At 66.3% G+C, this 26,325-nt stretch overlaps 3 protein-coding genes across 4 annotated transcripts; 2 read left to right on the plus strand and 1 right to left on the minus strand.

Annotated features, from left to right (window-relative positions):
• Window positions 1-7,324: 7,324 nt before the first annotated feature.
• SRMS (src-related kinase lacking C-terminal regulatory tyrosine and N-terminal myristylation sites) lies at window positions 7,325-13,828 on the plus strand. The gene is made up of 8 exons (XM_044262267.1): window positions 7,325-7,686; window positions 10,804-10,925; window positions 11,364-11,527; window positions 12,149-12,332; window positions 12,441-12,599; window positions 12,988-13,169; window positions 13,259-13,415; window positions 13,635-13,828. The coding sequence occupies exons 1-8, from the start codon at window positions 7,325-7,327 to the stop codon at window positions 13,826-13,828; spliced, it is 1,524 nt and encodes a 507-aa protein (XP_044118202.1).
• Window positions 13,829-14,094: 266 nt separating this feature from the next.
• PTK6 (protein tyrosine kinase 6) lies at window positions 14,095-22,757 on the plus strand. The gene is given in 13 exon segments (XM_044262569.1): window positions 14,095-14,448; window positions 16,299-16,356; window positions 16,572-16,821; window positions 18,293-18,354; window positions 18,357-18,413; window positions 18,664-18,824; window positions 19,393-19,442; window positions 19,444-19,538; window positions 20,013-20,174; window positions 21,136-21,225; window positions 21,228-21,440; window positions 22,252-22,314; window positions 22,567-22,757. Coding segments are annotated over 13 exon segments (1,806 nt in total).
• Window positions 22,758-24,232: 1,475 nt separating this feature from the next.
• PPDPF (pancreatic progenitor cell differentiation and proliferation factor) lies at window positions 24,233-25,723 on the minus strand. Of its 2 annotated transcripts, XM_044262664.1 has the most exons (5): window positions 25,584-25,721; window positions 25,107-25,187; window positions 24,865-24,942; window positions 24,675-24,771; window positions 24,233-24,596 (listed from the first exon to the last, which is right to left on the minus strand). In XM_044262664.1, exons 2-5 carry the CDS (start codon window positions 25,159-25,161, stop codon window positions 24,482-24,484), a joined length of 345 nt encoding a protein of 114 aa, XP_044118599.1. In that variant the 5' UTR covers window positions 25,162-25,187; window positions 25,584-25,721; the 3' UTR covers window positions 24,233-24,481. The 2 variants fall into 2 exon arrangements, with proteins under 2 accessions (XP_044118599.1, XP_044118597.1); XM_044262662.1 differs by having other exon boundaries at window positions 24,675-24,942; window positions 25,584-25,723.
• Window positions 25,724-26,325: the final 602 nt, after the last annotated feature.

Genomic DNA, 26,325 nt, shown 5'->3' on the forward strand with positions numbered 1-26,325 from the left:
CTGGGAGCAGGGGGTGGAGGGGGGCGTGTGAGCGGATGCCGCCCGCGGGGCTCCGCCGCCCCCGCCCCCCGGGGCTCACTCAGTCACAGCGCGCGTGGGCGTAGGCAGGTGTGGCTTCAGGCCCACTGCCGTCCATACTGGGCCCTCTGTCCCTCCGCGGGGGAAACGCTCATGGGGAGAGCACATCTCTCTGGGAAGAGGCTGCCAGGGGCCAGGCGGGCCGCTGGCCGACCCAGATGGAAGTGGACGCTGAGGGGCGGCCCTCCACTGATTGTCCATTGTGACGACACAGGGACACGGGGACGGCTGACACAATGAGCTCTAGGAGCCCCAGCCCCTGACCAGCTGTCATGTGAATGGGGTGAAGGTGCTCCTCGTTGCTGACAGGGGTCAGTGCGATCCTGTCTGTGGGGCACCGGACTCCCCCTGGGGGACACCATGTCCCTGTGGACCTTCCGTGCCTCCCTTTCACTGCGGGTCAGAGCAAAGGGCCAGGGCTCACCCAAAGAGAAGGCCGGGCGGTGGCTGGAGCTGGCGAAGGAGGCAGGGCGGCCCCAGGCCCCAACTTCTAGTGACTGAGCCCCACTCTATGCCTTGAAGCCCCTCAGCGGTGAGGTCCTGTCACCCCATCTCACAGACGGGGGGCCTGAGGCGAAAATGCCTTGTAGGGTTCGAGGCCAGCCATCAGCTCTACGGCCGGACTCGCCTTCTGTGCTACCCCTGCCTGGGCTCCCACCTCTGGGGGGCTGTGGGGACTGGCTCTGTAAGCTGAGACTCCTTGGAGAAGGGGCCAGCAATCTGGCTGGATTGGTCCCAGCCGCCCCCAGGACGGCGAGACAGCCCCTTCCCACAGCCAGGCCAGCGGCTTCACTGGAGAGCTCTCGTGGTCCCAGCAACCCAAGGGTTGGATGAGTCACAAAGAAAGCTGACAGGCCAGGTGACTGCCCAAGGCCACACTGCTAAGTGGCAATAAGGTTGGGACCCAAGTCTGCCTGCCTCCCCAAAGGCCAGCGCTTTGCCTTCCTGGGGCAGAGACACCAGACCAGGCCCTGGGTACTACAGAGAGGGTATCTGGGATGTGGCGAAGCATGACCCCTAGCCTAAGTTCCGCTTTGGCCCCTGGGTCTGACTGTGGGTTCAGGGAGGTTTCCCAGTCGCCAACAGTCTCCCGGTTGGAAAATCCCAGAGGGGCTGGTCGTGCATTCGGGAGGGGGCCGCTCTGTGCTCTGGCCCGGCTCCCAGACCTACAGCCTCCTGGGCCTTCCAGAAGCCCCCAGAACTCCCTCTCCCCTGCCCAGCCAGCAGCCCGCAGCCCGCCTCCCCGGCCCGCGCCCAGCCTCCAGCCTCCAGGCGCGCCCACTTGCCCTGCCTCCCGGAGCGGAGAGAGCCAACCGGCTGACTGTGCGCCCAGCGCGCGCCGCCGCGTCCCGCGGGTTGCCATGGGGACCGCCGGCTTCTGTGACGCCCCGCCGGCCCGGGGGCGGGGACAGGGTGGGGCGGTAGCCCAGGACCCCGGGGTGCGAGGAGACCCCGCCGGGTGGGGCGTCCACTTGAAGAGCTTGGGGAAGACCGCGCGCGGCGGGAGCACGGGGCGGGGGGCGGGGGGCGGGAGCGAGGGCGTGGGGGGGGCGCTCTCTGATCCCAAGACCCAGACTGGGACTCGGACTCTAGGAGCCCCTCCTCCGGCCCCCGACCCCGCCCTCCACCCGGGTCTCAGGTGGACAGAACTGTCCCGAGGCTTCGCGCCCTCCCTGGGAAACCGCGCGCGACTTGGGAACCACCGCAAGTGGCTATTCCGAAAGCCAAGCCCAAAGTAGGGCTCAGCAGAGCCGAGTAAACTGAGGCTGGCGGCTTAGCCGGCACCCTTGTCCCGCAGTCCTGTGGGCACGGGGCTTAGCCCCGGCTTCAGGGGTGAACTCGGGGAAGAGGGCTCCTGTTCCCCATCCCAGCCTGTGCCCCGCTCCAGGAACCCCTGGGAAGAACTGAGGGGAGCAGCAGTGACCTCACGAATGAACCGGCAGGTGGGTGACCCTTGTCACCCAGGCAGAACAGGGATGGGAGCAGCCACTTCTGCCCGCAGTACCCGGCCTGGGAGACACTCCTCACCTGGATCTGGACAGAGGGGTCTCCACAGCTCCAGGGAGCCCGTCAGACGAGTGCTCAGCTCCCTCCTTGAACCCCATCTCTAGACCCCAGGTGGCCCCAGGACCTCTGGGATCTCTCAGAAAGTTGGGGCTCCCCGGGGCAGTGGTCTGGCACTAGGTGGACCACCCTGGGGAGGGTGGGGGAGGGAGGGAGGGATGTCCTGCCTATGGGTGTCTCTGCCCTGGGGGTGGGCAGGGAGGACAGTGGTGGGCCCCTCAGGGTAGGGCATCAGTCCCTCAGCTCCTCTGCCGTCTGTCCTTATGTCCAGAGCCTGCCCTGTCCCACAATTGTACCCCCCCGGGCGACCCCATTCTTGGGAGGAGACTTCCCTGGTGAGCAGTGCATCAATTCATCCTCGGGTCCAGAGCTGGGTGGGCGTGGAGGCCCCGGGAGGTCCGATCTGGGGCGGGGGGTGGATGCCATTTCTGCTCTCCTCTCCCTGCTTTGGGGTCCCGGTAAATGCTAGCTGTTACGCGGAAAGAGGGGCGCTGTCTGAGGGTTGAGGGGGAGGCTGGCACTAGAAGGTGGGGAGACACCCCCCACCCTGCAGCCCACCCATAAGGAGGGACAGAGAGACTCCCCTCCCCCGCTCTTCTGGGCCAAGTGCGTCTTGGACCTCTGCCACCTCCTTGGCCCCACCCCTTTTTTCTATTTAACTTAAAAAATTAAATTCTTGGGCGCCTGGGTGGCTCAGTGGGTTAAGCCGCTGCCTTCAGCTCAGGTCATGATCTCAGGGTCCTGGGATCGAGCCCCGCATCGGGCTCTCTGCTCAGCGGGGAGCCTGCTTCCCCTCTCTCTCTGCCTGCTGCTCTGCCCGCTTGTGATCTCTCCCTCTCTCTGTCAAATAAATAAACAAAATCTTGGGGCGCCTGGGTGGCTCAGCGGGTTAAGCCTCTGCCTTCGGCTCAGGTCATGATCTCAGGGTCCTGGGATCGAGCCCCGCATCGGGCTCTCTGCTCAGCAGGGAGCCTGCTTCCTCCTCTCTCTCTGCCTGCTTCTCTGCCTACTTGTGATCTCTCTCTGTCAAATAAATAAATAAAATCTTTAAAAATAAATAAATAAATAAATAAATAAATAAACAAAATCTTTTAAAAAAATTAAAAAGAAAAATTAAATTCTTAATTTTAGGAGAACGATAGACTCACAAGCAGTTGTAGGAAACGCCACGAAGATCCCATGATTCTTGTCCTGTTTCCCCAGTGGAAACACCTGTCAGAACACCTGGTCATGGAAGGTCACCCAGGATACTGAGTGACACAGTGAGATACGGGACTGGTCTGTCCCCCAGAGACCCCCACATTGCCGCGAGCAGCCCCCCAACCTCTCCTCTCCGCCAGCAGCCACTGCTGGCCTCTCGGCTTCTGAAGCCACCGTGAGAAGGAGCAGCCAGCACGCGGCCTTCGGGACCCTCCGCTGGGCACATTTCCTCCCACCTCCAAGCGGCGGCCCCTGCTGCGATGCCCGGCACCAGGCTGTGCTGCCCTGAGCCTTAGGAGCCGTGAGGGTGGGAGCCCCGTGGCAGTGGTGAGATCACCGGGGGCGGGGGTGTCTTACGCTCTGGGGTTTACCCCTCACAGCCCCAAGAGAGTGTCCTCCACGGTGGGCTGCTCTGGGCTGCCAGCCTTGGCGGAGTGCCCAGGAAGCCCCCCTCCTTGTCCCAGCAGAACGGGTCGGAACCTTCACTCGGGGCCTGCAGGCTCAGTGCTCTTAAGAGGGGGCAATGGAGACAGTGAGGTCTAGCACCTTCCCTGAGGTCATACGGCCAGTGAGACTGACAGCGGGATTCAAACCCTGTCCTCTGACCCCATCCCAAGGTGGGGGTCCTCCCCCCCCCCACCAGCACGGTTCTCTGTGGTTGGGGCCAATGGAGGAGGCGAGGCTAACGGGAGAGTGGCTGGGTCAGGGCAGGGTCGTCCTTGGGGCCTGGGTGCTGCGGAGCCAGGTGCGTAAGGCGATGCAGGGCTGCTGGAGCTTGGGGGGCAGGCCAGCAGGGGTGAGGCAACTCTAATAGCTGCTGACAGCAAAACGGACAGACAGACAGAGGTGGCTCTTGGGGCGCCTGGGGGGCTCTGTCGGTTAAGCGTCTGCCTGTGGCTCGGGTCATGATTCCAAGGTCCTGGGATGGAGCCCCGTGTTGGGCCCCTGCTTGCAGAGAGCCTGCTTCTCCCTCTGCCTCTGTGTGCTGCTCTGCCTGCCCGTGCTTGCTGTCTCTGTCAAACAAATAAATCTTAAAAAAGGGGGGGGCGCCTGTGTGGCTTGGTGGGTTAACCCTCTGCCTTCGGCTCAGGTCATCATCCCAGGGTCCTGGGATCGAGCCCCGCATCGGGCTCTCTGCTCGGCGGGGAGCCTGCTTCCTCCTCTCTCTCTCTGTCTCTCTGCCTGCTTGTGATCTCTCTCTGTCAAATAAATAAATAAAATCTTTAAATAAATAAATAAATAAATAAAATCTTTAAAAAAAAAAAAGTGGCTTTTGCTGCCAGCCCCCTGGCCTGGAGTGTGTGTGCACAAGGGCCGTAGGCTGCTTGGAGGGGACGGATGAGCGAAGAGAGGTGCTCTGGGACTTGGGGGTGACGGGGTGGAAGAGGGCCGAGACGTGGCCGTGCGTGGGGTGCTCCCTGCAGAGCCCACTGCCCGGGGACAGGCGAAGAGGAGCCTCTCTCCCTCTGGGGACCGTCCCCTGGGGACCAGCCAGATCCCCACTGCCCAGCACGTGTTCCTGCTGGAAAACGTCCCCGCTCTGACCTCAAGGAGAGGCACAGAACCTTGTTTCTGTGGGATGGCACTGGGCGGGGGGGCGGGGGGCTTTGCAGCACAACCCACTGCGCTCCGGACCCCGATTCACTCTCTGGGCTTCGCTTGGGCTGACAGGAGGCCTGAGGGCTGAGCATGGAGGCCCGAGGAATGAGGAGGTCCCTCCCTGCCTGCCTTGGGCACCAGGTGGGGGGTGTGGAGTCCTAGCAGCTGGGACACTATGGCTCTGAGGGCCTGGGAGTGTCCAGGAGGAATCTGTGCCCAGTGCTCTGAGCACTGGACCAAGCACGGTCAGCACAAGAAGGACCTCCCCCCATGACCTGAGAGGGCCATCCTGCAGCCGAAGGGGCCAGAGGCTCGAAGTGTGGTTTTCCAGGAGAGGAGCCGCATGGGTATTCAGGAAGGGACGCGTGGTGGGGTGGGGCAGACCAATTCCCCGCTAGGCTGGTGGAGTAGAGGCTTCGGGGCCCTTGTAGACCCTTCCCTGTTTGGATTTGTAATTAGCCGGCATTCCTCTCAGTGACCGCCTTCCCCCAGGATGAGTCTCTGCTCCACAGAGCCTGGCCCTGGTGGGGGGGGGTCTGGCCCCTCCAGGCCATGGGAGCCCCAGAGAGCTGCTCGGACGCCGGGGAGGGCCAGCTCCTGGCCACATCGCCACATTAGAGCTCGCACACTGGACCAGCTGGCCATCTGGACGTGAGCCCCAGGAAGCCCCCAGGGTGTTTCAGGGGGAGGTGGTCTGCTGTGGCTCTGGGGGCAGGGAGTGGGGGTCCAGCTTCTCCTGGGTCAAACAGTCATCACCCCTGTTTGCTGGCTACCGAGCACGCACATTCAGGGTTGATCCAGGGTGGGCCTGGGAAGGAGGCTCTCACACAAGGGGATGGGGTCCGGGGATGGCTCCAAGGGGATGGCTGAGCTCGGGGGAGGCCAGCAGGGCCAGGAGCATGCAGGTGGCCTGGGGCTGGGAGCCCACCTCCCCCAGACCCAGCCCCAGGGCCCCCAGAGTTTGCTCCTCCGTCTGGCCAGGAAGCAGACGCTGACCCGGGCAGCAGGCAGAGTGTGCCTCTGTGCGCAGGCGCCTGGCCCCGTCCAGGGAGCTGAGTAAGAGGGGTGGGGCCGGCCCTCCCACGCTCCCGTCACCCTTCCGTGCCACAGCAGCCCAACCCCAGCCCGGAGGTGGGAGTCGGGTGTCAGAGCCTCCCCCAACCTAGCGGTGGCTGTGGGGCTGCGGGGGTGTCTCCTGGCCCACAGTGGCCCAGAAAGCATATGGCCCATCACCCGTGCGTCACCTATGGAGCCCTTCTGGGGCTCACGGAGCACCCTCCATCCCACGCTATCTTGTAACAACCAGTGGAGGGAGCTTCCCTCCCTGCCCGGAGTCCCAGGCTGCCCCCAGCTGCCCCAGCCCCGCCTTTGCCGCAGGGTCTCCTGGCCGAGCCGGAAGGCTCTGCCCTACACAGGATTTTTATATTGACAGATTCGACCAACATTTAAAGAACAGTCTCCTTCCTTTCTTCCTCCCTCCCTCCTCCTCCCTCCCTCCCTCCCTCCTCTCTCCTCCCTCCCTCCCTCCCTCCTCTCTCCTCCCTCCCTCCCTCCCTCTTCCCTCCTCCCTCCCTCCCTCCCTCCTCCTCCCTCCCTCCCTCCCCTCTCCTCCCTCCCTCCTCCCTCTTCCCTCCCTCCTCCCTCCTTCCTAAGGGTCTATTTGGCAGAGAGAGAGAGAGAGAGAAGCAAGGGGAGTGAGCGGCAGGCAGAGGGAGAGGCAGGCTCGCAGGGAGCCCGATGTGGGGCTCCATCCCAGCACCCTGGGATCACACCTGAGCCACCCAGGCGCCCCGAAATCAGGCCGTTTTCTACACAAATTCAGCTCTCTTCTGGCCAACCAGGGGCTCGAGCTGCACGGCGGCTGCCCCGTTCATGGAACCCCTTTTCTCTGAGGACAAGGGTGGGCACGTCGTTCACCTGCGCTGACCCGGGTCCCCACCGCGACCCACTTGCGCTCCCACAGCCCCGCCCCGAAGCCCCGCCCCGAGGCCCCGAGGCCCCGCCCCCCGAGGCGCGTCCTGGGCCGCACCTGCCCCAGCCCCGAAGAGCGGCTCTGAGCGGTGGGGGACAAGACACTCCAGAGGTCCAGCACAGGAGCGGCCGTCGTGTGGCGTTGGGCTGGGGGGCGGCTTGGAGGGCCACTTTGCGCCCCACCTGGTCTGAACCCCAGCCCAGGAGGCGGGCGGGAAGCAGGGTTGCGCGCGCCTTGTTGGAGGGTTCTCTGGAGTGACCTGTCCCCACTCTCGGCGCCACCAGGGACGCCAGCCGTGAGGCTCGGGACCTCGGCGGCCGTCGGCCCTTCTGGTTTCTGTTGGTCCGCTTTCCCGCCGCTGCGGCCCCTCCCCTGCGCGACCCTGGGCTCCGCTGGGGTGGCCCCGGGAGCATGGAGCCCTTCCTCAGGAGGCGGCTGACCTTCCTGTCCTTCTTCTGGGACAAGATCTGGCCGGTGGCCTCGCCGGACGACGGCGTCCCGGGGCTCCCCGACCCTGTGGCCAGCGCTGAACCAGAGCCCCATGCCACAGAGCCCTGCAGCCCCCCGGCACCCCCACAGCTCTTCAGGGCGCTCTATGACTTCACCGCGCGGTGCTCGGCCGAGCTGAGCGTCAGCCGCGGGGACAGGCTCTGCGCCCTCAGAGAGGACGGCGACTACATCTTTGCCCGCAGGCTCTCCGGCCCGCCCAGTACCGGGCTGGTACCCATCACCCACCTGGCCAGGGCCACCCCGGAGACGCTCTCAGACCACCCGTGAGTATCACTTGCCCCGGCAGTCAGGGAAAAGGGCAGGACGGAGTCCCAGGATCGCATGTGCAGGGGCCGTCCTGCTTTCCTTCCCTCCATCCATCCCTCCCTCCTGGGGCCGGGACCCTCCAGGCCTTGCCACGCAGCGGTGGGCAAACACACAGGGGTGGGGGACAGACGCCAGGGACTGTGTCCCAGTACGGCTAAGAGGGAATGAGTCCAGCAGAGCAGTCAGGGTCTGTGGTGCGTCCGCCGGCTGGTCATGCAGCATGGCGGGCCCTCGGGGGTATGGTCCGGTGAGCCGGGGGCTCCTGATGAGGACATAAGAGAGGCTGTCCAGACGCTGTGAGGGAGGAGGGGGTGACCAATGGGTACAGCGGCTGATGCGCTGAGTCCGAGGGGAGAGCTGGTCTGCCCCCTCCCTGGTCCACATTCACCCGGATCTCTCCCTGCTGCACCGGGCCCGCAGCGAGGTATGGGGCACACGTGGCCTGGCCTTTGCAACTGCTCCCGAATAGGCTTGTTTCGAGAGAGATGCAGGTAGGGGGTGCTCAGCCATTCCCCCCGACATGCCCAAAGGCCCGAGGGCCTAGGCAGTCCACAGGCTGGGCTGGCTGGACGGAAGCTGGCTGTTCGCTCACCCACTCTGCAATTACGGAGGGGAGGCAGAGAGTAGAGGCTCTCTCACGGGGCCTGGGAGGAGATGACCTCTCAGCCCAGGCTCAGGGTCTGCAGGACAGGGTGGCCTCCTGGCACAGCTGTGAGCCGTCTCCCCCTGGGCCCTGTCCCTGGAGACAGAGCCCCTCAGCTCTCCCACAGCCTCCTGGGGGTTTGCACGTGGCATGGGAATGCCTGGACAGGAAGGCCCCTTCTTTTTTTTTTTTTTTTTAAAGATTTTATTTATTTATTTGACAGACAGAAATCACAAGTAGACAGAAAGGCAGGCAGAGAGAGAGAGAGAGGGAAGCAGGCTCCCTGCTGAGCAGAGCCCGATGCGGGACTCGATCCCAGGACCCTGAGATCATGACCTGAGCCGAAGGCAGCGGCTTAACCCACTGAGCCACCCAGGCGCCCAGGAAGGCCCCTTCTGAGCGGACTCCGGACCCTAGCCCCTGGCCCAGCCTGCTGGGAAGGGTGGGAGGGACCAGGCAGCCATTCTGATAGGGAGGGGCCCAGAGCCCTCCTCCGGTGGAGGACAGATCCCAGGAGCGGCTCTCGGGGAGGGTCCAAAAGGGTGGTGCCCGGAGGAAGTGCTAATGACTGTTTGCCTGGGCCGGGGATGAAAGGGCCACGCTGGCCGTGTCATTAGCCCTAGACACCTGGCCATCTGTCCTCAGGGCCAGACCGGCCCGGCAGGGGAGGACCATCAACCCTGCTAGTGAGGCTTCCCCAGTGTCGTCCTGGCTGCTGCCCCACCCCAGGGAGAGACTCCCCAGAACATCCCTGGCCCTGGGCTCTGGGGGAGGGCTGGGGATGAGGGCACTTCTGGATCTCTGTGCGCCTGCAGCCCTGCTGTCCTGTGAAGGGCCTCGGTGGCCCTGCCCCTGGGAGCTCTGCTGGCTGCTGGGCGTCAGAGGGCAGCGCCTGGCTGCAGGGGCCCTTGGCAGGTGGAGCCCGGGGCCTCAGGGAGCTGTACCTCTTGCTCCTAATCAGTGTGTCTTGAAACGAGTTCGTCAGCTTTCCACAAGCCTGCTGCTCGACCAGCTCTGGTCTTGGGGACCCGTGACCCTGTGTCCGTGACCCTGTGTTCTCTGCCATGCTTGCCGGTCTTCCCTTCTGGTGTTGCGGGGGCCTCTGCCTGTCTGCCGCTGCCCCCTCTTCAGTCTCCAGCTCTACCCTCTGGGCAGCCCCTCAGCCCAGCCCCAGGGTTGGCTCTGGCCACGTTGGTTCCCAGCCCCTCCCTGCAGCTCTTCATGGGGCGCGCGGGCCTCTTTGCGAGGAGCAGGTGCATCTCGGTCCCCCCCCTGCCAGTCCGCGGCCTCCCCCCAGGCTCTGGCAGCCCCATCCACCCAGCCCCGTCTTTTCAGGGCCTCCCCTCTGTGTTGACTCACTCTGAGTCATGCTTTAGGTCCTCTGGACTAAGTGCTTGTCCGGCAGCCGAGGGGTCAGAGCTAGCCCGCTGGCCCTCCGAGCCCGGGGTTTCCCCCACTTTAGAGGTGACAAGGGCCATGCGCACAGGGCTGTTCCCCGAGTGGTTGAGGCTCTCCCTTAGGGAGCAGGCCTCCTGCCCCAGGGTCCCCAGAATCTGCAGGAAGTAGGAGGTTCCAGGCTGGGAAGCTGACTCAGGCGTGGTGGGGTTCCCCTCCCTGGACCTTGGGAAGCAGACACAGGAGATGGGCTGGGGCCAGGAGCTGTCCCGCTCTCCTGCTAAGAACGTGGAGCCGGGGAGATGCCTGTGGAGTGACTTGGGTGGCCACAGCCCAGGCGGGTGTCAGCCGGGGCCCAGCAGGCTCTCCCCTGTCCTTGTCCATGCGCAGTTGTGTGGGCTCCTGGACTCGGGGAACTCCCTCAGACTGAGGAGCCCCTGGGAGCCCCTGCTGCTTGTGTGCTCAGAGAGGGAGCATGTCTCTGCAGATGCGGAGGGCCAGGGGCTCGGGCTGGCCTGCACCAGGCAGGGCCCGTTCGCGGCAGACATGGGATGCTCTGAGCCTCCTCCAGCCTCCCCAGAGTCCCTGCCCAGCCTGGCACAGCTGCCTCCCCCAGGGCCTTCCTGGCCAAGCTTCTGTTGGCCCCATGGTCCACCTCTCTGCAGGCTAGGGGACCCCAGGCTTCCAGTGGAACCCCCCCCTCCAGTAGGGGCTCAGCAGTCTTGAGCTTGGCAGGTCAGCCCCTGGCTGGGGTTGGGTCCTTCTGGGAGCAGGGTTAGCGGGCACTCCGGGGCTGAGGTGTGTGGACAGATGGTCTCACCTGACTCAGGTCACCGTCGGTGGCAGTGGGAGCTCTGTGTTAGTCCAAGAGGGCCTCCTGATGGATCCAGAGGTGGGGGCACCGAGGGCTGGGGCAGGTGCAGACCTGGGACCGGGACCTCTGCCCTGGGCTCAGGCATCGGGGCCTCTGAGCATCATGGGGGCAGGGGTCCGTCCGGCCAGGCCCGGTGGTGACCGCCGCACCCGCCCTCGGCAGCTGGTACTTCGGCAGCATGAGCCGCGCCCACGCCCAGCAGCTGCTCCTGTCCCCGGCCAGCGCCCCGGGCGCCTTCCTTGTCCGGCCCAGCGAGAGCAGCCGTGGGGACTATTCGCTCTCAGGTACCGGACAGCTGCTCGCGCCTCTGCCCCCACGCTGACCTCGGGGTCAGTGCTCCCCAGGCTCTGCCGGCCCCACGTCCGGCCTGGGCACCTCGCGGCCTTCCCCTGCCAGTCTGCCCACCGGCAGGCTCACGCGCAGGCCCCCTCCCCCTTCCCTCCCCTGCCCATCCCCCGGCGGGGCTCTCTCCTCACTCACCCTCCCTCTCACGTGCTCACTCCCGGACTCATCCACGCGCTGAGTGTCCCCGAGTGCCCGCCCTGCACCCCCCTCACTGCCCCCCAGCTTGCAGCTGCCCACACTCCCCACTTTCCTGTGAGGCGCCGAGGCCTGACCTGAGCCTGGCCCAGGGAAGGTTGTGCTGCTTATCCGGCCAGGGTACTGGGAGGGTCTGGGGCCGCGGCGGCCGAGACGCGGCCCTCACCTGTGTCCACTCCCAGTCCGGGCACAGGCCAAAGTCCACCACTACCGCATCTCCACGGCGGCCGACGGTCTCTACCTGCAGAAGGGCCGGCTCTTCCCCAGCCTGGAGGAGCTGCTCGCCTACTACAAGGCCAACTGGAAGCTGACCCAGAGCCCGCTGCTGCAGCCCTGCGTGCCCCAGGTGGGCCAGGCCCCGGCAGCACCTCCCGCCCAACTGGCCAGCACACGTCCGGGGCTGTGAGCCAGGCAGCAGGCCCAGGAGCGTGGCTGGGGGGCTCCGAAAAGGCCTGAGGGCACTGGGAGCCCCGGCCGCACCTCCACACTTCGGCCAGGGCCCTGTCTGGGGTTGGGTTTGCCCTCAATGGTGCAGCATCTCCACCTCTGGGGACTTCCGGGGCTGGGGTGGGATGGGACTTGGAGAGTCCCCCAGTCCCAGACCCAGCTCTGCAGAGGGGCCGGGAGGGCTGGGGACAAGCTTAGGGAGGCGTCTGAGAGGGTGCTCGCAGCAGCCGCAGGCCCCAGGCAGAAGCTGTAGGAGGAGACGCTCGCTGGGCCGTGGGCCCTGGCTTGGCTCTCAGGGCCCAGCCGTCCTGCCGGGGGCCAGGCAGCAATCCGGCTGCTCCGGTTGCTAATGATAGCCTGGCCGGGGCCGGAATGACTATGCGTGGGTGGCTGTCCACCCCCAGCAAAGGTGCCACTTAGGGCCAGGCTTCAGGAGGTCCACACCTGGCTGCCCCGGCCTCGACCAGGCAGAGGGGCTGGAGGCCTGGCGCTCTGGGAGACACCGGCCCCCCCTTTCCAGGGAGCAGCAGGCAGAGGCTCGGAGTGTCCCCCGCCCCCTCAGAAGCCCCCGCAGCAGGACGAGTGGGAGCGGCCTCGCTCCGAGTTTGCCCTGCGGAGGAAGCTGGGTGAAGGCTACTTCGGGGAGGTGTGGGAAGGCCTGTGGCTTGGCTCCACACCAGTGGCAGTCAAGGTCATCAAGTCAGGTGGGTGAGGCCTGCTGGCCCCTGCCCGCCCTGCCCTCGGACCCCTGGAGCGCTGGGGCAGCCACAGGGTGGTGTGGGTGGGTCCCGGAGCCGTGCCCTCTCCCGCAGCCTACATGAAGCTCGCGGACCTCAGCAAGGAGATCCAGACCCTCAAGAGCCTGAGGCACGAGCGTCTCATCCAGCTGCACGCCGTGTGCTCGGCCGGCCGGCCCGTGTACATCGTCACAGAGCTCATGCGCAAGGGCAGCCTGCAGGCCTTCCTGGGCAGTGAGTGGCTGCTTCCCTGCCCCCCGCTGGTGACTGTCCGGGGGGCCCAGATTTCCATGCACAACCGTGACCCTTCGAGGCTGCACCGGGCTTGACTGTCCGAGGCTCAGAGGGGTGTGGCGGGCTCTGGCCAGTGGGTTCAGGCCCCGGGGCGCAGTCAGAGCCTTGTGCTCCGGGTGGAGTCGAGAGCAGGCTCGGGTGCATCGATGTCCCCATCCCCATTCCTGTGCCCCTCCCCGGCTCTGGTCTCTCTGGGGGCCCAGGAGCAGTCACCGCACGGCATGGCCGCCTCCCGCCGCGTGGCCTGGGCTGGGGGTGAGGACACTGAGGCATGGGAGGAGGTGACAGTACAGACCCTGCCCCCCTGACCGTCCACCTTGCCCCACAGGCCCCGAGGGACGGGTCCTGGGCCTGCCTCTCCTGCTGAGCTTTGCCTGCCAGGTGGCCGAGGGCATGAGCTACCTGGAGGGTCGACGCATTGTACACCGTGACCTGGCAGCCAGGAATGTGCTCGTCGGTGACGACCTGGCATGCAAGGTGGCTGACTTTGGCCTGGCCCGGCTGCTCAAGGTCGGTTCGGGCTGGGGCCCCCAACCCCGCCGTGGCTCAGAGGGGAGGGAGCCGCTCGGCTCATCTGCGCCTGGTCTCCCCACACCCAGGACGACATCTACTCCCCGAGCAGCAGCTCCAAGATCCCCGTCAAGTGGACGGCGCCCGAGGCGGCCAACTACCGCATCTACTCTCAGAAGTCGGACGTCTGGTCCTTCGGAGTTCTGCTCTATGAGGTTTTCACCTACGGCCAGTGTCCCTATGAAGGTGGGCGGCAAGGGAGCCTGAGGGAGGAGGCAAGGCCTCAACAAGGCCTATGTAATCTGAGGGAGGAGGCACCGGGGAGTCCCCGATTCCAGAAGGGGCACCACACCTCCAGGCCACCTGCTGGGCCAGGTCCGGCCAGGAGCTGGGGGGAGGTGTGCACTGCGACCCTGCGCAGCGGCAAGGCAGCCCTGCCCAGCCCCTCTTGTGGCCCCTCTGCAGGGCTGAGCAACCACGAGACGCTGCAGCAGGTCATGCGAGGGTACCGGCTGCCACGCCCGGCGCCCTGCCCTGCCGAGGTCTACACGCTCATGCTGGAGTGCTGGAGGGGCAGCCCTGAGGAGCGGCCGGCCTTCGCTGCGCTGCAGGAGAAGCTGAGTGCCGCCCACAGGCGCCTCGGCCCTGCCCACACGTGACCGGGGACACTGGACACAGGGGCTGGGGCCACGCCTCCCTGCCTGGCGTGTCCCCCCAGGACAATGCTGGCCGTCAACACATCCAGGGGCGCTGGCGGCCTGGAGCGGCCTCTGGCTGCGGTCCTCACACCCTGACAGACGCATGGACTGGCACACGTGTGTGGGGAAGATGTCCCCTCAGAGGGGAGGGCCGGTGTCCTCTGCTCCACGGGACCTGGTGCCCCTGGTGAGGGGAGGTCTCAGCACAGCAGTCGAGTGGCGCCGGAATGTTGTCCGGCCGTGCAGATTTGCTGGACAGAGAAGACCTGAGCCTGGGCCACGGCCCCCTGCCCACCCCTGCTGCCCCAGCAGCCCGACTCCTCCTGGGGCCAACAGCCAGAGGCTCCCCAGTTTTTGGCAAAGTTCCCCCATGGCCGACGCTGGGCTCCCAGGCCGAGGCGGCACGGGGCCGACACGGCACAGGCTGGGCAAACCTGCTGGCTGCGTGCAGACCCGAGTGCTCAGAAAACGTGCGGCGACGGACTCCGACCGGCATCGTGCATGGGCCTCGGCGCCCAGACTCGGAACAGCAGCGGATGGGGAGGTCTACCAGCTGGTCCCTGGAAGCAGAGCTGGCCCCCGTGTGGCCCAGGGCCCCGCCCCAGGGGACTCTGATACCTCAGGGAGCAGGACCCCTGCGGGACCAAGCGGCCCACTCCATCTGCCTGGGGCTGGGATTGAAATTGGGGGAGCCTGGGTCAGGCCCCGGGCAGGGCAGGCTGCATGGTCATTCCTGGGGCTGAGAGACTCGAGGTCCTTCTCTGGGGGTGGGGCAAAGGTCAGGGGTGCTGGGTCCCGCGTGCTGGCCCCGGGGTCAGAGCGGGGGAGCTGGATCCCGCGGTGCTCGGTCAACACGCCTGCTCCTGCTCGGGCTGATTTCAAGCCACCGTTGGCGGCACTGAACGAGGAGCCGGGTGGGACATGTCTGTCCTCGCTCACCCGCCAGCTCCAGTCACCACGAGAGGGACCCGAGGGGCACGGGGACCAGGCAGCTGTGGTGTGTGTTCAGGGTCCTCATCCCCGACCGTCCTGTGACCCCCTGGTGGCAGCTGTGCCCCTGGAAGGCTTGTGGGTTGGAAGGGCAGAGGCATGCCAAGCTTCTTGTCCCCTGGAGGGAACAGGCCCCTATGCACCGTTTAGGGTCAGCTCTGCACTGTGAAGCCCATTAGCCCCACGGACACCGGCCCTGCCCAGGGGCTGGTGCTGGGGGGAGCTGGGACTCCGCGGTGGACACAGAGCCCGTGCAGGGCTGGAGTGGTGGGGGGCTTCCGGGAGGAGAAGGAGAGGGTGCCGAGATCACCACGGTGAGGGGGACACAGAGGGAGGAGGCGGGCACGAGCCCCTTGAGGCCAGACCAGCCTGGGGCAGGGCTGAGCCTCGGGTGCCAGCGTGGGCGGGGCTGGCGGGAGCAGGAGGGTTTGGCCAGCAGCCTGGACCAAACCCTCCTGCCCTGGGAGGAGGCGTGTGCCGGGCTCGGGGCCAGTGGCGGTGCTCGCAGCGGTCCGTGCTGCACTCCTGGCTTGTCTGTCAGCCGCAGGCCCAACAGGTATGGGGCCTGGGCCTGCAGGAGGGGCGGGGGCCTTTCTGTCCCGCTTCCCTGTGTTGCCCTGGCAGAGCCCTGGACGCCTGCCCGGACAGACACACCAAGGTCCCGCGCACGAGCTCACGACTGGTCTGAGGGGTGACGGGAGCACGCTGCCCCGCAGTGAGGGTTGGACACCAGCCCGGGCGCTCGGAGCCCCCGCCCCCCGCCTGCCCCATGCTTTGCTCCCTGGCCCCTTTCCCACCCTCGTGGGCAATGAAAGCGGCCCCCCGGGTGATCGCTTGCTCTAATACACGTTCCTCTGGATCTCCAAACGGAGTCAGTGCTGCTTATGTCAGGCTTGGCACAGGGTTCCGCTGGTCTGCGTCCTCCTGGAGCTCCCGTCACGGGCCAGAGTCCCCACGGCCCCTCAGACGGGCGGCCAGGACCGAAGGCGCTCACCCTGAGCCCTCTCTATCTTCTCTGCTGTGGCCCCTGCTGTCCCCCAGCCCCCAGCCCCCAGCCCCCAGCCCCCGTGTGGGCTCCCTATCCCCAGCACCTGCCTGCCCTTTACCGCCCCCCTGGAGGCCAACATCTAGGACGGGTGTGGCCACCCCGGCTCCCCTCAGTGGTTGGTGGTCACGACCGTGGCTGAGAGCCTCCAGGGTACGGAGGGGAAGGCAGCAGCCCCCTGGGCCTCCAGCCACGACCCTGTGAGCTCGCTGGCCTTCCGTCGCGCGCCGGCCCAGAGGCTCCGGAGTGGTGGGCAGGGGTGACTTACCCACAGGCCTCCATCCCTCGTCTCCCCCCACCTCGGTTCCACTCATCCCTGAGTCCCCACCGCTACAGCGGACCCCAGGAGGGCCCTGTCTGCCGGGTTACTCAGTCGTCTCCTCCCCCACGTGGCAGGCCCACATCCTGGAGCAGGTGGGCGGGAGCAGTTCCCACGTGGCGCTGGCCTCAGCAGGTCGGAGGGTCGGGGGGAGCCCTGGGAGTTGGGGCAGCCCAGGGAGGGAGTCCTGGCAGGGGCAGGTGTGGCTGGCCTGGCAGGGCCTCTCCTCACCAGACTTGGGCCTGCTCCTCGGCTGGGTGGGGACCACCTGTCAGGGTCCACCCCACCGGCCCACGGCTCCCAGCCACAAGGGGTGCTGTGGGCGGCTCAGGAACCGGCTGTGAGGCCAGGAGGCCGGGAGGCCAGTCCTGCCGTGGCGTCCTGGGGCCAGGCTCCCCTGGGCCCCCAGGATGTGGGCCTCTGGGCCTTCGAGGCCCGGAGGGATGAGAACCTGACCTTCCGGGCGGGGGATCTGTTCCACGTGGCCGGGAAGGAGGAGGAGTGGCGGGCCACGCCGCTGGATGCGGAGGGCAGGCCGCTGACCGAGGGCTACGTGCCCCACAACGACCTGGCCGAGAAGGAGACGGTAGAGTCTGAGCTGTGAGTGTCCCCGTGGCCCTTGTGAGTCCCCTCAAGGTGACCCCCGGCTCCCTGCAGCCCCTCAAGAGCTCAGGGCAGGGCAGCCCTCCAGATGGAGCTTTGTGCCACTGCGGCTGGGCGCTGGGGAGGGGCGGGGCGCTGGGCCGGCCTCCAGGAGGCCAGTGAGGACAGGGGGCCCGTGACCCCGCCTCCCCGTGCCCCCTGGCTGGGGCTGGACCCCACCACCCTGGTCCCCTGAGAGCTGACCGGGCTCCAGCAGGATGACAGGATACAGAGCTGCAGAGGCGTGTGGCCCCCGCCCCGGGCTCCGCCAAAGTCAATTTGTGATGACCCAGAGGGGAAGGAAGGGCCCCCAGGGGGCTTCTGGGTGGCCGACAGGGAGGGGGTCTGTGTGGCAGGCCCAGGCAGGGACTGGGCCTTTTGGGGAGCGAAGCATCACTCACCTTCCAAACAGCCGAAACCAGAGGCATGAAGCAGGAAGCAGGAGGGTCATTGCGACACGCCTGTGTGGCGTAGGCTGCAGGCTGTCCCATCCCTGCAAGGAGGCGCCTGGAGGCTCGACCACAGAGGGCAGCCTGGCGTGAGCATGTGCGCAGTCACCTGAGCTCTGGGCCAGGAGGGTCGGCAGGACCTCCGCTGCCCGCCTGCGCCCCTGTGACCCCAAGCTCTGGAGGAGTAACGTGGCAAATGCGTGTGGGGAGACAAGCGGTGTCGTCACAGACAGCATGGTTTCAGAAGGCGGGGTCCGGGACAGGGAACATGCAGAGCATGGCTGGTGCAAAGGCCCTGAGGTCCCGAGAACCTAGTCCCTTTGAAAAGCAGGAAGGAGGCAGGGTGCTTGCAGGAATGAGCAAATGAGATTCAAGATATGCTAAGTTGGCCAGGGAGGGGCGTGACCCTCATGGGGCCCCAGGGAGGGTGAGGGGTTCCTGTGGCAGCAATGCCTGAGGGAGCAGGGACCAAGGGCAGAGCAGCCGGCAGTCCCACCGTGCTGTCCAGGCTTATCTGAGCCGTGGCGCTGGTGTGTGGGAGCACGTGCGTAAGTGTGCACGTGTAGAGCCTTGCCACTCAGACGCCGAACCCCAGTTCCCAAGATTCTAGAGCAGAGTGTCTGTGCCCGGGTCACAGGACAAGGTGGTCCCACTCATGGCATGGGAGGTGTGTTTCTGGGACAGGAGTGGCTCTGACCCTACACTCAGGGAACACGCTGGGCAGGGTGGTGGCTGGCACCTGCACCCCTCCTGGGTCACTGAGGCCTTTCCTGGTGTCCACACTGGCCACCTGGGACATTTGGGGTCTCTGATGGGCAATGAAGTGGCCTCTGGCCAGGGACCGTATCAGAGGGGAGCTGTGGGTCAGGGTTGGGGGCAGGTGAGGGCGGCTGGGATTCAGGGTGGGCAGGGTGAGTGGACGTGGGTCAGAGGGCATGGGCTGAAGGTCAGCGCAGGCTTAGGACCGGCCCCGTCCCCAGGTGGCTCTTTGGGCCCATCTCCCGCTTGGAAGCGCAGCATTGCCTGCAAACTGAGGGCAGTGGGTGGTGGCCTTCCTGGTCAGGGTCAGCAAGAAGCCGGGCGCCGACTACGCTCTCTCAGGTATGGCCTCCTGCACCTTTTCCCTGTCTGCGGCCCCACCTGCACTTGACCTCCTGGCCCCTGGCCCGGCCCCCTCCCGCTGCCTGGCACGGCCCCACCCTGGCCTTCCCTCCAGGGGTTGGCTTGTCCCTGGGTCCCGCTTCCCTGGGAGCTGTGCCGAGGGGCAGGACATGCCTCGGGGCAGGATGGCTGGCTCCGGAGCAGCTGTCTGAGCACCCCAGCCCAGGGGCTTCCCCCCTCACCCCTGCAGTGCGGCACAGGCAGGCCGTGAGGCATTACGGGGTCTGGCGTCGCGCCGGCCGGCTGCACGGCAGCGAGGCCGCGTCCTACCCCAGCCTGGCGGAGCTCCTGGGGCAACACAAAGGCCAGAGCCTGTCCCACGGGCTGCCGCTGACTGTGCCCTGCCGGAAGGTAGAGCTGCCCGCCGCATCCCTCCTTGCTCCCCACCGTGCTCCCGCTCCTCCCCGTCACATAGGGTGGGTGTGGGTCCCGGGGTGCTCGCTGGCTCAAGGGGCCTCGGGGAGACCTGGCTGCAGGGACTCTCGCTGTCCTGACGCTGTGGTCCTACAGATGCGGGCGTGGGAGCAGGTGGCCTGGGCTGGGGCCTGAGCTGGGACCGGCCTTCCTCAGGGGCTGGGCTCGTGCCTGGGACAGGGAAGGGTCTGCTATGCTCCTGCCTGGTCCTGCATCCCTCTGGCCCGGAGGTCTGTCTGTGTGGCTGACATCACAGCATCAACAACGCCCTTGAGCCGCACAGAGGCTCGTCCCTGCGGGGGCGGTGAGGGCGTCTGCAGCACATGGCAGAGGGTGGCCGGGGTGGGGTGGCCTCTGGAAAGCCCGGCCGCGTGCTGGACCCTGGGACCTCAGCAAGAGGTTTCCTGCATCAGAGGAGAGAGCAGAGGCCGCCCGTCGTGGGGTCAGAGTGGGGGAATTCCTGAAGGGTGGGCTGGGTGTCCCGCACCCTCGCCTGTCTCTGGAGCCCGAGCCCGACCCCCCGCCGCACTGGGCGGACTGGCAGAGACCGCACGAGGCTCTGCAGGAAGCTGGGCTCTGGGTGCTTCGGGGAGGTCTTCAACGGGGTCTGGAAGGACCGGGTCCGAGTGGCCATTAAGGTAATCGCTCGAGGTGAGTGGGCCCCCTCCAAGGACCCAGCAGGCCCTCCTGGCCTTGCTCAGGGGGTGGGGTCCCGCGTGCTACATGCCCGCCCGGGGTGCACAGTGTGGCGTCTACAACAGCTTCCCGCGGCATTTTCCTTTCAATGTCTAGGTTTTCACCGAGACATTACCATAAGAATTTTAAATTCTTAAGGTAAATGAAAAACCAGTAAAAGAAATAGACCACTAGAAATTTGAAGATTCATCTCAAATCTCTTTTAAACCCATCAGGGGTCTGGACACCCCCCTTCAGAAATCAGGGGCTCATGGGGACACACTTGGGGGTGCTCTGCCTCGCATCGGGCTTGGGCAAGTGTCACACTCATGCTGTCCAGCGTGTGTTGAGCGCACGGGTGGGCCCAGCGTCCCCTTCCCGTGGCCCCCAGCGGGGGGGTGGGCGGGCTGGGCCTGGGACTGCACTCACCGAGGCTGCCTGACCCCGCAGACAACCTCCTGCACCAGCACACCTTCCAGGCGGAGATCCAGGCCATGAAGAAGCTTCAGCACAAGCACATCCTGGCGCTGTGTGCCGTGGCATCTGTGGGGGACCCCGTGTACATCGTCCCGGAGCTCTTGGCCAAAGGGAGCCTGCTGGAGCTGCTGCGGGGTGAGCCGGCCTGCTGGGCCACACTTGGGGCGCCTTTCCTGGGATCCAAGGGACCCATGCTTTTGGAGGGCGTGGGAAAGTTGCACAAAGGGGGAAAAACCCACATTGCCCCGTACCAGGCACAGGCTACCGGGGAGCTCTGGTGCCTTTGTCCACGGGCCCTGCTTGAGAAAGGATTTAAAGTATCTTGTGAAAACGCACCACCGATTCATTGTAGGAACTGGAGAAAACACAGAGAAGTACAAGTAAGACAAGAACAGCCCTAATTCCTTCAGCCACAGGTCCCTGAGGCCTGCCCCGCCGCAGCTTCCTGGAAGGCGCTGGCCCTTCCCACCATGTCCGGATGTGTGTGAGCACTTACACACGCGTGCACACCCCTCCTACACACGCTCTGCACACACATGGAGGATCTCATGGACTCACAGACCCTGGTCACAGAACCTGTTCGCTTACCTCCCAAAACAAACGTGACCACTGCAGTCAGCGGGGGTTCTACGTGTTGGAGCGGCCCTGGGGCGAGAAGCGTGGGCTGCACAAAGCGTGGGCCCGGGCGATTTTTACCCAGTCATGTTTGGAACACGGAACCGAACGTCTCTCACGGAAAGTCTGACCACTGCCGCTGGGTCCCCGCCATCAGAGGTCCTTCAGGACGGTGCGCCCGCTGGCCCGCGACCAGGTCCACCAGCGATGCCTGTTTCGCGAGTTACCTGTGTGGAACTGCTCTGAGACAATGCTTCGCGGAGCTCCTACGGCCTTGGTGCGGGTTCCCAGAAAGGAAACAGGGCGTGGGGCCGAGGCAGTGTGCCGCCTGCACTCCGGCTCTAACCCTAACCGCCTCCTGGAAGGGCAGAGACGGGTCCCCTGGTCCAGTGTGACATCAGGCAGCTGCCGTCTGGCCCAGCCTGGCGCCTGAGCCCGGTGGCACGCAGAGTCCCTCTGACCGCGCTCCCCTGCCCCGCAGACTCCGAGAAGTCCCTGCCCGTCTCAGAGCTGGTGGACATTGCCTCCCGGGTGGCCGAGGGCATGTGCTACGTGCAGTCACAGAACTACGTCCCCGGGACCTGGCCCCCAGGAACATCCTTGTGGGCGCCCACAACGTCTGCAAAGTGGGTGACTTTGGGCTAGCCAGGTTCATCCAGGTAGGGCCCAGGGTGGGAGGCGGGGGTGCAGGGTGTCCTCTGTGCCTGGAGCTGGGGTGTCCAGGGCTTGCCTGCCTTCAGCCTCGGGGACGCCGGAGGGCGAGGTACAGGGCTCCGGGGCCAAGCTGTGCCGCAGTGGGGAGTGGAGGCTTCCAGAGGGCTCCAAGGCTGGAAGGGAGGTGTCCGCCCTCACAGGGGCTGCAGGACGAAAGGGAGGCTGCACATGGGCAGGGGTGGCTGGGGAGGTGGGTGTGCCTGTGCTCACGGATTTGGGCGACTTGCCTCAACCCGTGTGACGGGGGCAGTGGCTGGGGAGCCTTGGGCACTCAGGGGAGACATCTTCCCCCCACCCCGCCCCGCACACAGAAGACAGGAGTGGACAGAATGATGTCCTGAGCGTTCTGTCTCCATCAGACCCTCCAGGTAGGTCCCCACTCCCTCCACGCGGTTAGACCCAAGTCCCCGTGTGCACACTTCAGTGTCTCAGTCACAATCACATTTTCTTTTTCACAATCACATTTTTGACACTTAATGGGGGTCTCACAGTCATCACACGCCCCCTCGGAGCGGTTTGCAAGTTCTTGAAAGCCCCGAAGTCACCAGCTCGCTCCTGGAGCAGACCGGGGTCACACGGGCTCGACGGCTTCTCTGGCTGTTCCTGGTGCCCTCTGCTCAGGGGCCCCGAGAGCAGGCGTCTGGGGCCCTTTGCTCCCGGGGGGCTGTCCTGATGCTGCAGTTCCTTCCTCATCGTGAGCTGGTTGCTTCTAGAAAGGCAATTCCCTCAGCACTCCGTGGTAGCTGGGAAGGCAGGCTGAGCGATTCCCCGGCGCTGTCCAAGTGTGTCTGGGGAGCTGGGGGCAGCTGTGTGAAGCAGCTAGCATGCCCCGGGGGCCACCATGGCAGTCACAGACTGAGCATGTGCTCATATGGGCACACAGATGTCTGGTCCTTCGGGATTCTCCTTCAGGAGACTTTCAGTCAGGGTCCGATACCCTATGCAGGTACTGAGCCCCCGACAGCGTCCCCGACGGCGGACAGGGCGGGAGGGTGCCATCGCCTGACTTGGCACCTGCACAGCCGGCCTCCCAGGGGTGGCACTCCGGGGGCATCCGTGTGCAGGGGGGCAGCAGGCAAGAGCTCAGCCCAGAGTTTCCTGGGAGGGGGCAGAGGGCAGTGTGGTGTCCCGGGGCGAGGAGAGGCTCGCTGGGCACCAGCTTCCAGCCCCTGCAGCCCCTCTGGCCGTCCCGCCACAGGCACGTCCAGCCATGAGGCCTTCCAGAGGATGGAGTCAGGCTACCGCATGCCCTGCCCCCCGGAGTGCCCGGCCGCCGCCGCACACAAGCTAATGCTCTCATGCTGGTACAGGGACCCCAAGCACCGGCCCTGCTTCCAAGCCATACGGGAGAAGCTCTCCAGTGTCAGCACGTACGAGAACCCGCTCTGAGGGGGACAGCCTCGCTGTCGCCGCCGCGGAAGGCCACCAGGCCAGGTCCCGTGAAGACGGGCCTAGTGCCGTCCTGGACCTCCCGTGGGGAGGATGGGCCCACTGAAGGTGCCGGCAGTTCCAGAACTGGGCTGGACACTGGCCCGCCGTCTCCTGGGACAGGGGAAGCCTGCCCTCTGCAGCCGGGGAGCGGAGGCTGCCCGTCCTCCTGTCTGCTCCTGGGACACCAGCTCCTGCCAAGTGCCAGGGCCCGCCACGGTCAACTCCAACTCGAACTCTCCAGAAGCCTGACGACCTTTCTAAAGGGAGTGGTGCTGTTGCTGGTCCTAAACTAAAGCCCCCCATTCCCCCCCCCTCAGTCTGGCCCTCCGCAGGCGGTGCGTGGGAGGGATCTGGGCTTTGGCTAGGCTCACCCTATGCCACCCGGCCCGTGCCCATCTCCTGACTTGGGGGAAACACGGACTTCCCGGCACTCCGTGAAGATGGGCTGTTTGCTGGTGGGGCACTGCTGTCTCCTGCCTGCGGCCATGGCTACCAGCGGCTGCCCACACGAGCTCTGAGGGACTCATCGGGACACCGGGACAGCTGGCTACTGCTCCGGCTAGACGCTGGGGCACCTCTCCATACGCCGGGTCCATCTGGAGAGGTGGGAAGGTGGACCTCCCCCACCCATCCTCCTGCCTGGACACAACCGGGGCAGACAGGACGGTGGCTGCAGCCCCAAGGCCCACGAGTTCTGCTGATGCCTCGGACTGGACCTGCACAGCTGTTTACAGCACACCCCGGGAAAGACGGGCAGGAGGGGAGCCGGGCTCCCCTGACCTCATACTAAGCCCTTCTCCTAACCACCAGACTGCGCCAAGCCCTGCTGGCCACTAAGCGAGTGTGGACACTGTCAGCCCACCAAGCATGCCCAAGGAGGTGGGTGGAGAATGGCACAACCACAGCCTCCCCAGATCCCTGCTTGGTCTGTCCAGAGCTGGGTTACCTATGACGAGACGGTCCCTCTGGAATGCCCCCACACCCCTTACCACTCGGTGTTAATTTCTGGTCCATGGGCGGGGGGTGGCACGCGTCCTGACCAGAATGTGTCCTACAACGGGCTGGAAGAGGCAGAGCCGTTCTAGGAAGGCACCTGGAGACAGCATGGCCCCGTGGGCTGCTCCACACCAGCTGGGACGGCCTTGGTCCTCGTGTCAAGGGGGGGGGGCACTAGGTCCCTCGCTGGGGGCTCCAGAACCCAGTGGCAGGGGCCAAGTCTGAGGACCTGAACCTCAGCGGCTGCCCTGGAGGCTTCTCTCCGCACCCAGAACTGCCTGTTCCCCCAGGCTCTGGGGGACCCCTCCCCGTCCACACTCTGCACTTGCCGAAGCATCTTGCCTGTGTGAACCTGGGCCAGACCAACTTCCCGCCCTGCCGAGAAGTGAGGTAGGGAAGGGCTCCCAGGGCACGCAGCTCACACACACCATCAGGGCTACTGGCTGCTGGGAAGTTTATTTTCCACTTGGTGCGAGGCACAGGGTTCCAGGGCGTGTGGAAGGTTTGCGTGTGGCTTGGACAGTGAAGAGTGGGACTCTCTCAACTTCCTTTTTGGTGTTTTGCTATTTTGATATAAAACAACCCGACTGCTTCTGCCTACAGCAGCCGGCCTGGCCTATGGGAAGGGGGGGAGGGGGGGAGGGGCTCTGATGAGCGCAGCACCTGCCGGAGCGCGACCTTGGCCCTCAGGATGGCGGCCCCACGTTGGCTTTGCCAGGCCGGCCACCAGGCTGCTTCCTCACGGCTTCCAGAGCTGAGTCGCTGGTGATGGTGCCGCTGGAGGCCTGGGGAGGTTCCGAGCTGGGGGAGAGCTTGTGATCAGAGGCGACTTCCACCTGCCCTCATCTCCCGTGCTGGCCCCCGGGAACGTGTTCTCACCGTTCTGGGGACTCCAACACTGTAGCCATGAACGGGACGGTGGACTTCCCGAAGAAGAAGCTTGCCCACCAGTGGCCCGGGTCGGCCTTGGGGAGACCTGAGAGGAACAGAGTGGAGCCGTGCTCCTGCTGCCCACTCCTGGTGGGGTCCCGGGAGATGGTGCCGCCCGGGGGAGCGGACCTGCACTCACCGGGGGGGTGAGGGATGGCGTCCCCAGCGCACTCCGCGCTTCCGCAGGAGCTGTTACTGGACGTGGAGCCCAGGCGGCCTGGAGGAGAGAGGCCCCGGTCAGCTCCGCAGGGCACCGCGACCCCTGCCCTGTCCACCAAGCGCCGGCTAGGCTGGCAGCACCCAGGCAGAGCCACAGGTCCCTCGCAGCCCTCCCCGCTCCCAGAGGAGGCCTGTAAGGCAGAGGACGAGGGGCTTACTCACGCCGGTAGTAGTCGTGGGTGGCCACGAGCGAGCCGCTGGAGGGGATGGCCGCCATGCCGGCGCCTGTGGGCTGGTGGAAACCTGCGCACGCGGGGGTCGGGGCGCCCCTCCGGTCACCCGCCGCCCCTCGCGAAGGGCGTTCCCCCCTCGGGCCGACCCGCCCCCATCCGGACGCCGGGGTCAGGGCCGCGGGCCACACGGACCCGCGGGGGCGGTTCCCGGAGCGCCAGCCCCGGCGGCGGCGCGGGTTCCGGGCGGCGCCAAGCGGCCCGCTCCGGCCGCAACAAAGGCGCTTTGTGCGCGGGGCCGCGGGCCTGGGGCTCCGGGAGGCGCCGGTCCCGCCCGCGCGACCGCCCCCACCCCGCGCCCCGGGCCGTCCGGCCTTCCGTCCGCCCGTCGGTGGGTCCCGCCAGCCGCGGCCGTCCCGCCGCCCCCTCGGGCCGCACGACCCCACTCGCGCGCCGCCAGGGGCCTCACCTCGGCGGCGACCCCTCGCGGGTCTCGGCGCGCGACCACAGGTGGCGGGGACGGGGACACTAGGCCACGGAGCCCATTTGCAGAAGAGACCGCCGAGGGCCGCTCCGCGACCGAAGCGCGCGGGGTGCGCACGCGCGGACGCGCCGGCTTGGATCGCGGCGCCGCGCTCGCGTCACGGGGGGCGGGGACACCCCGGCTCCGGCCAGGCCCCGCCCCCTCCTGGCCAGGCCCCCGCCCCCGCCCGAGCAGGCCCCGCCCCCTCCTGGCCAGACCGCAGCCCCCGCCCGACCAGGCCCCGCCCCGCCCCGGCCCCCGCCCACAGCTCGGTCAGGCCCTGCCCCCATCCGGACCCCGCCCAGCCCATGCAAGACCGCCCCCCCACCCCCGCCTCCTGCCTCCCGCCTCCGCGAGGCCGGGTCTCGAACCGTTCTCCTGCGCCCGCCCTGGTGGGGGCTGCGCCACGGCATCAGTCCAAGCTGGGGCAGCCTGGCCTGGGATTGGGGTGATTAAATGACCCTCCTCCCAGGTCCTGGAGCAGGGCTTATCCCGCCCCCTCTCCTGTCCCAGAACGAGGCTCCTTCCCTCTCCGGGACTGTAGGTGGTCCACCCGGTCTCAACCTCTCCAGCCCTTTGGAGGCTGTGGGGGCGCTGGACCCTGGCCCGGTAGGTCCAGCCTCTGCAGTGTCCCTCAGCTCTGCCTCCTCGCTTGGGGATGGAGCCTGTCCCACTCTCATCCAGGACA

This window comes from Neovison vison, chromosome 8 (genome assembly GCF_020171115.1).
Source record: "Neovison vison isolate M4711 chromosome 8, ASM_NN_V1, whole genome shotgun sequence".
In the NCBI taxonomy this organism is placed as follows: Eukaryota; Metazoa; Chordata; class Mammalia; order Carnivora; family Mustelidae; genus Neogale; species Neogale vison.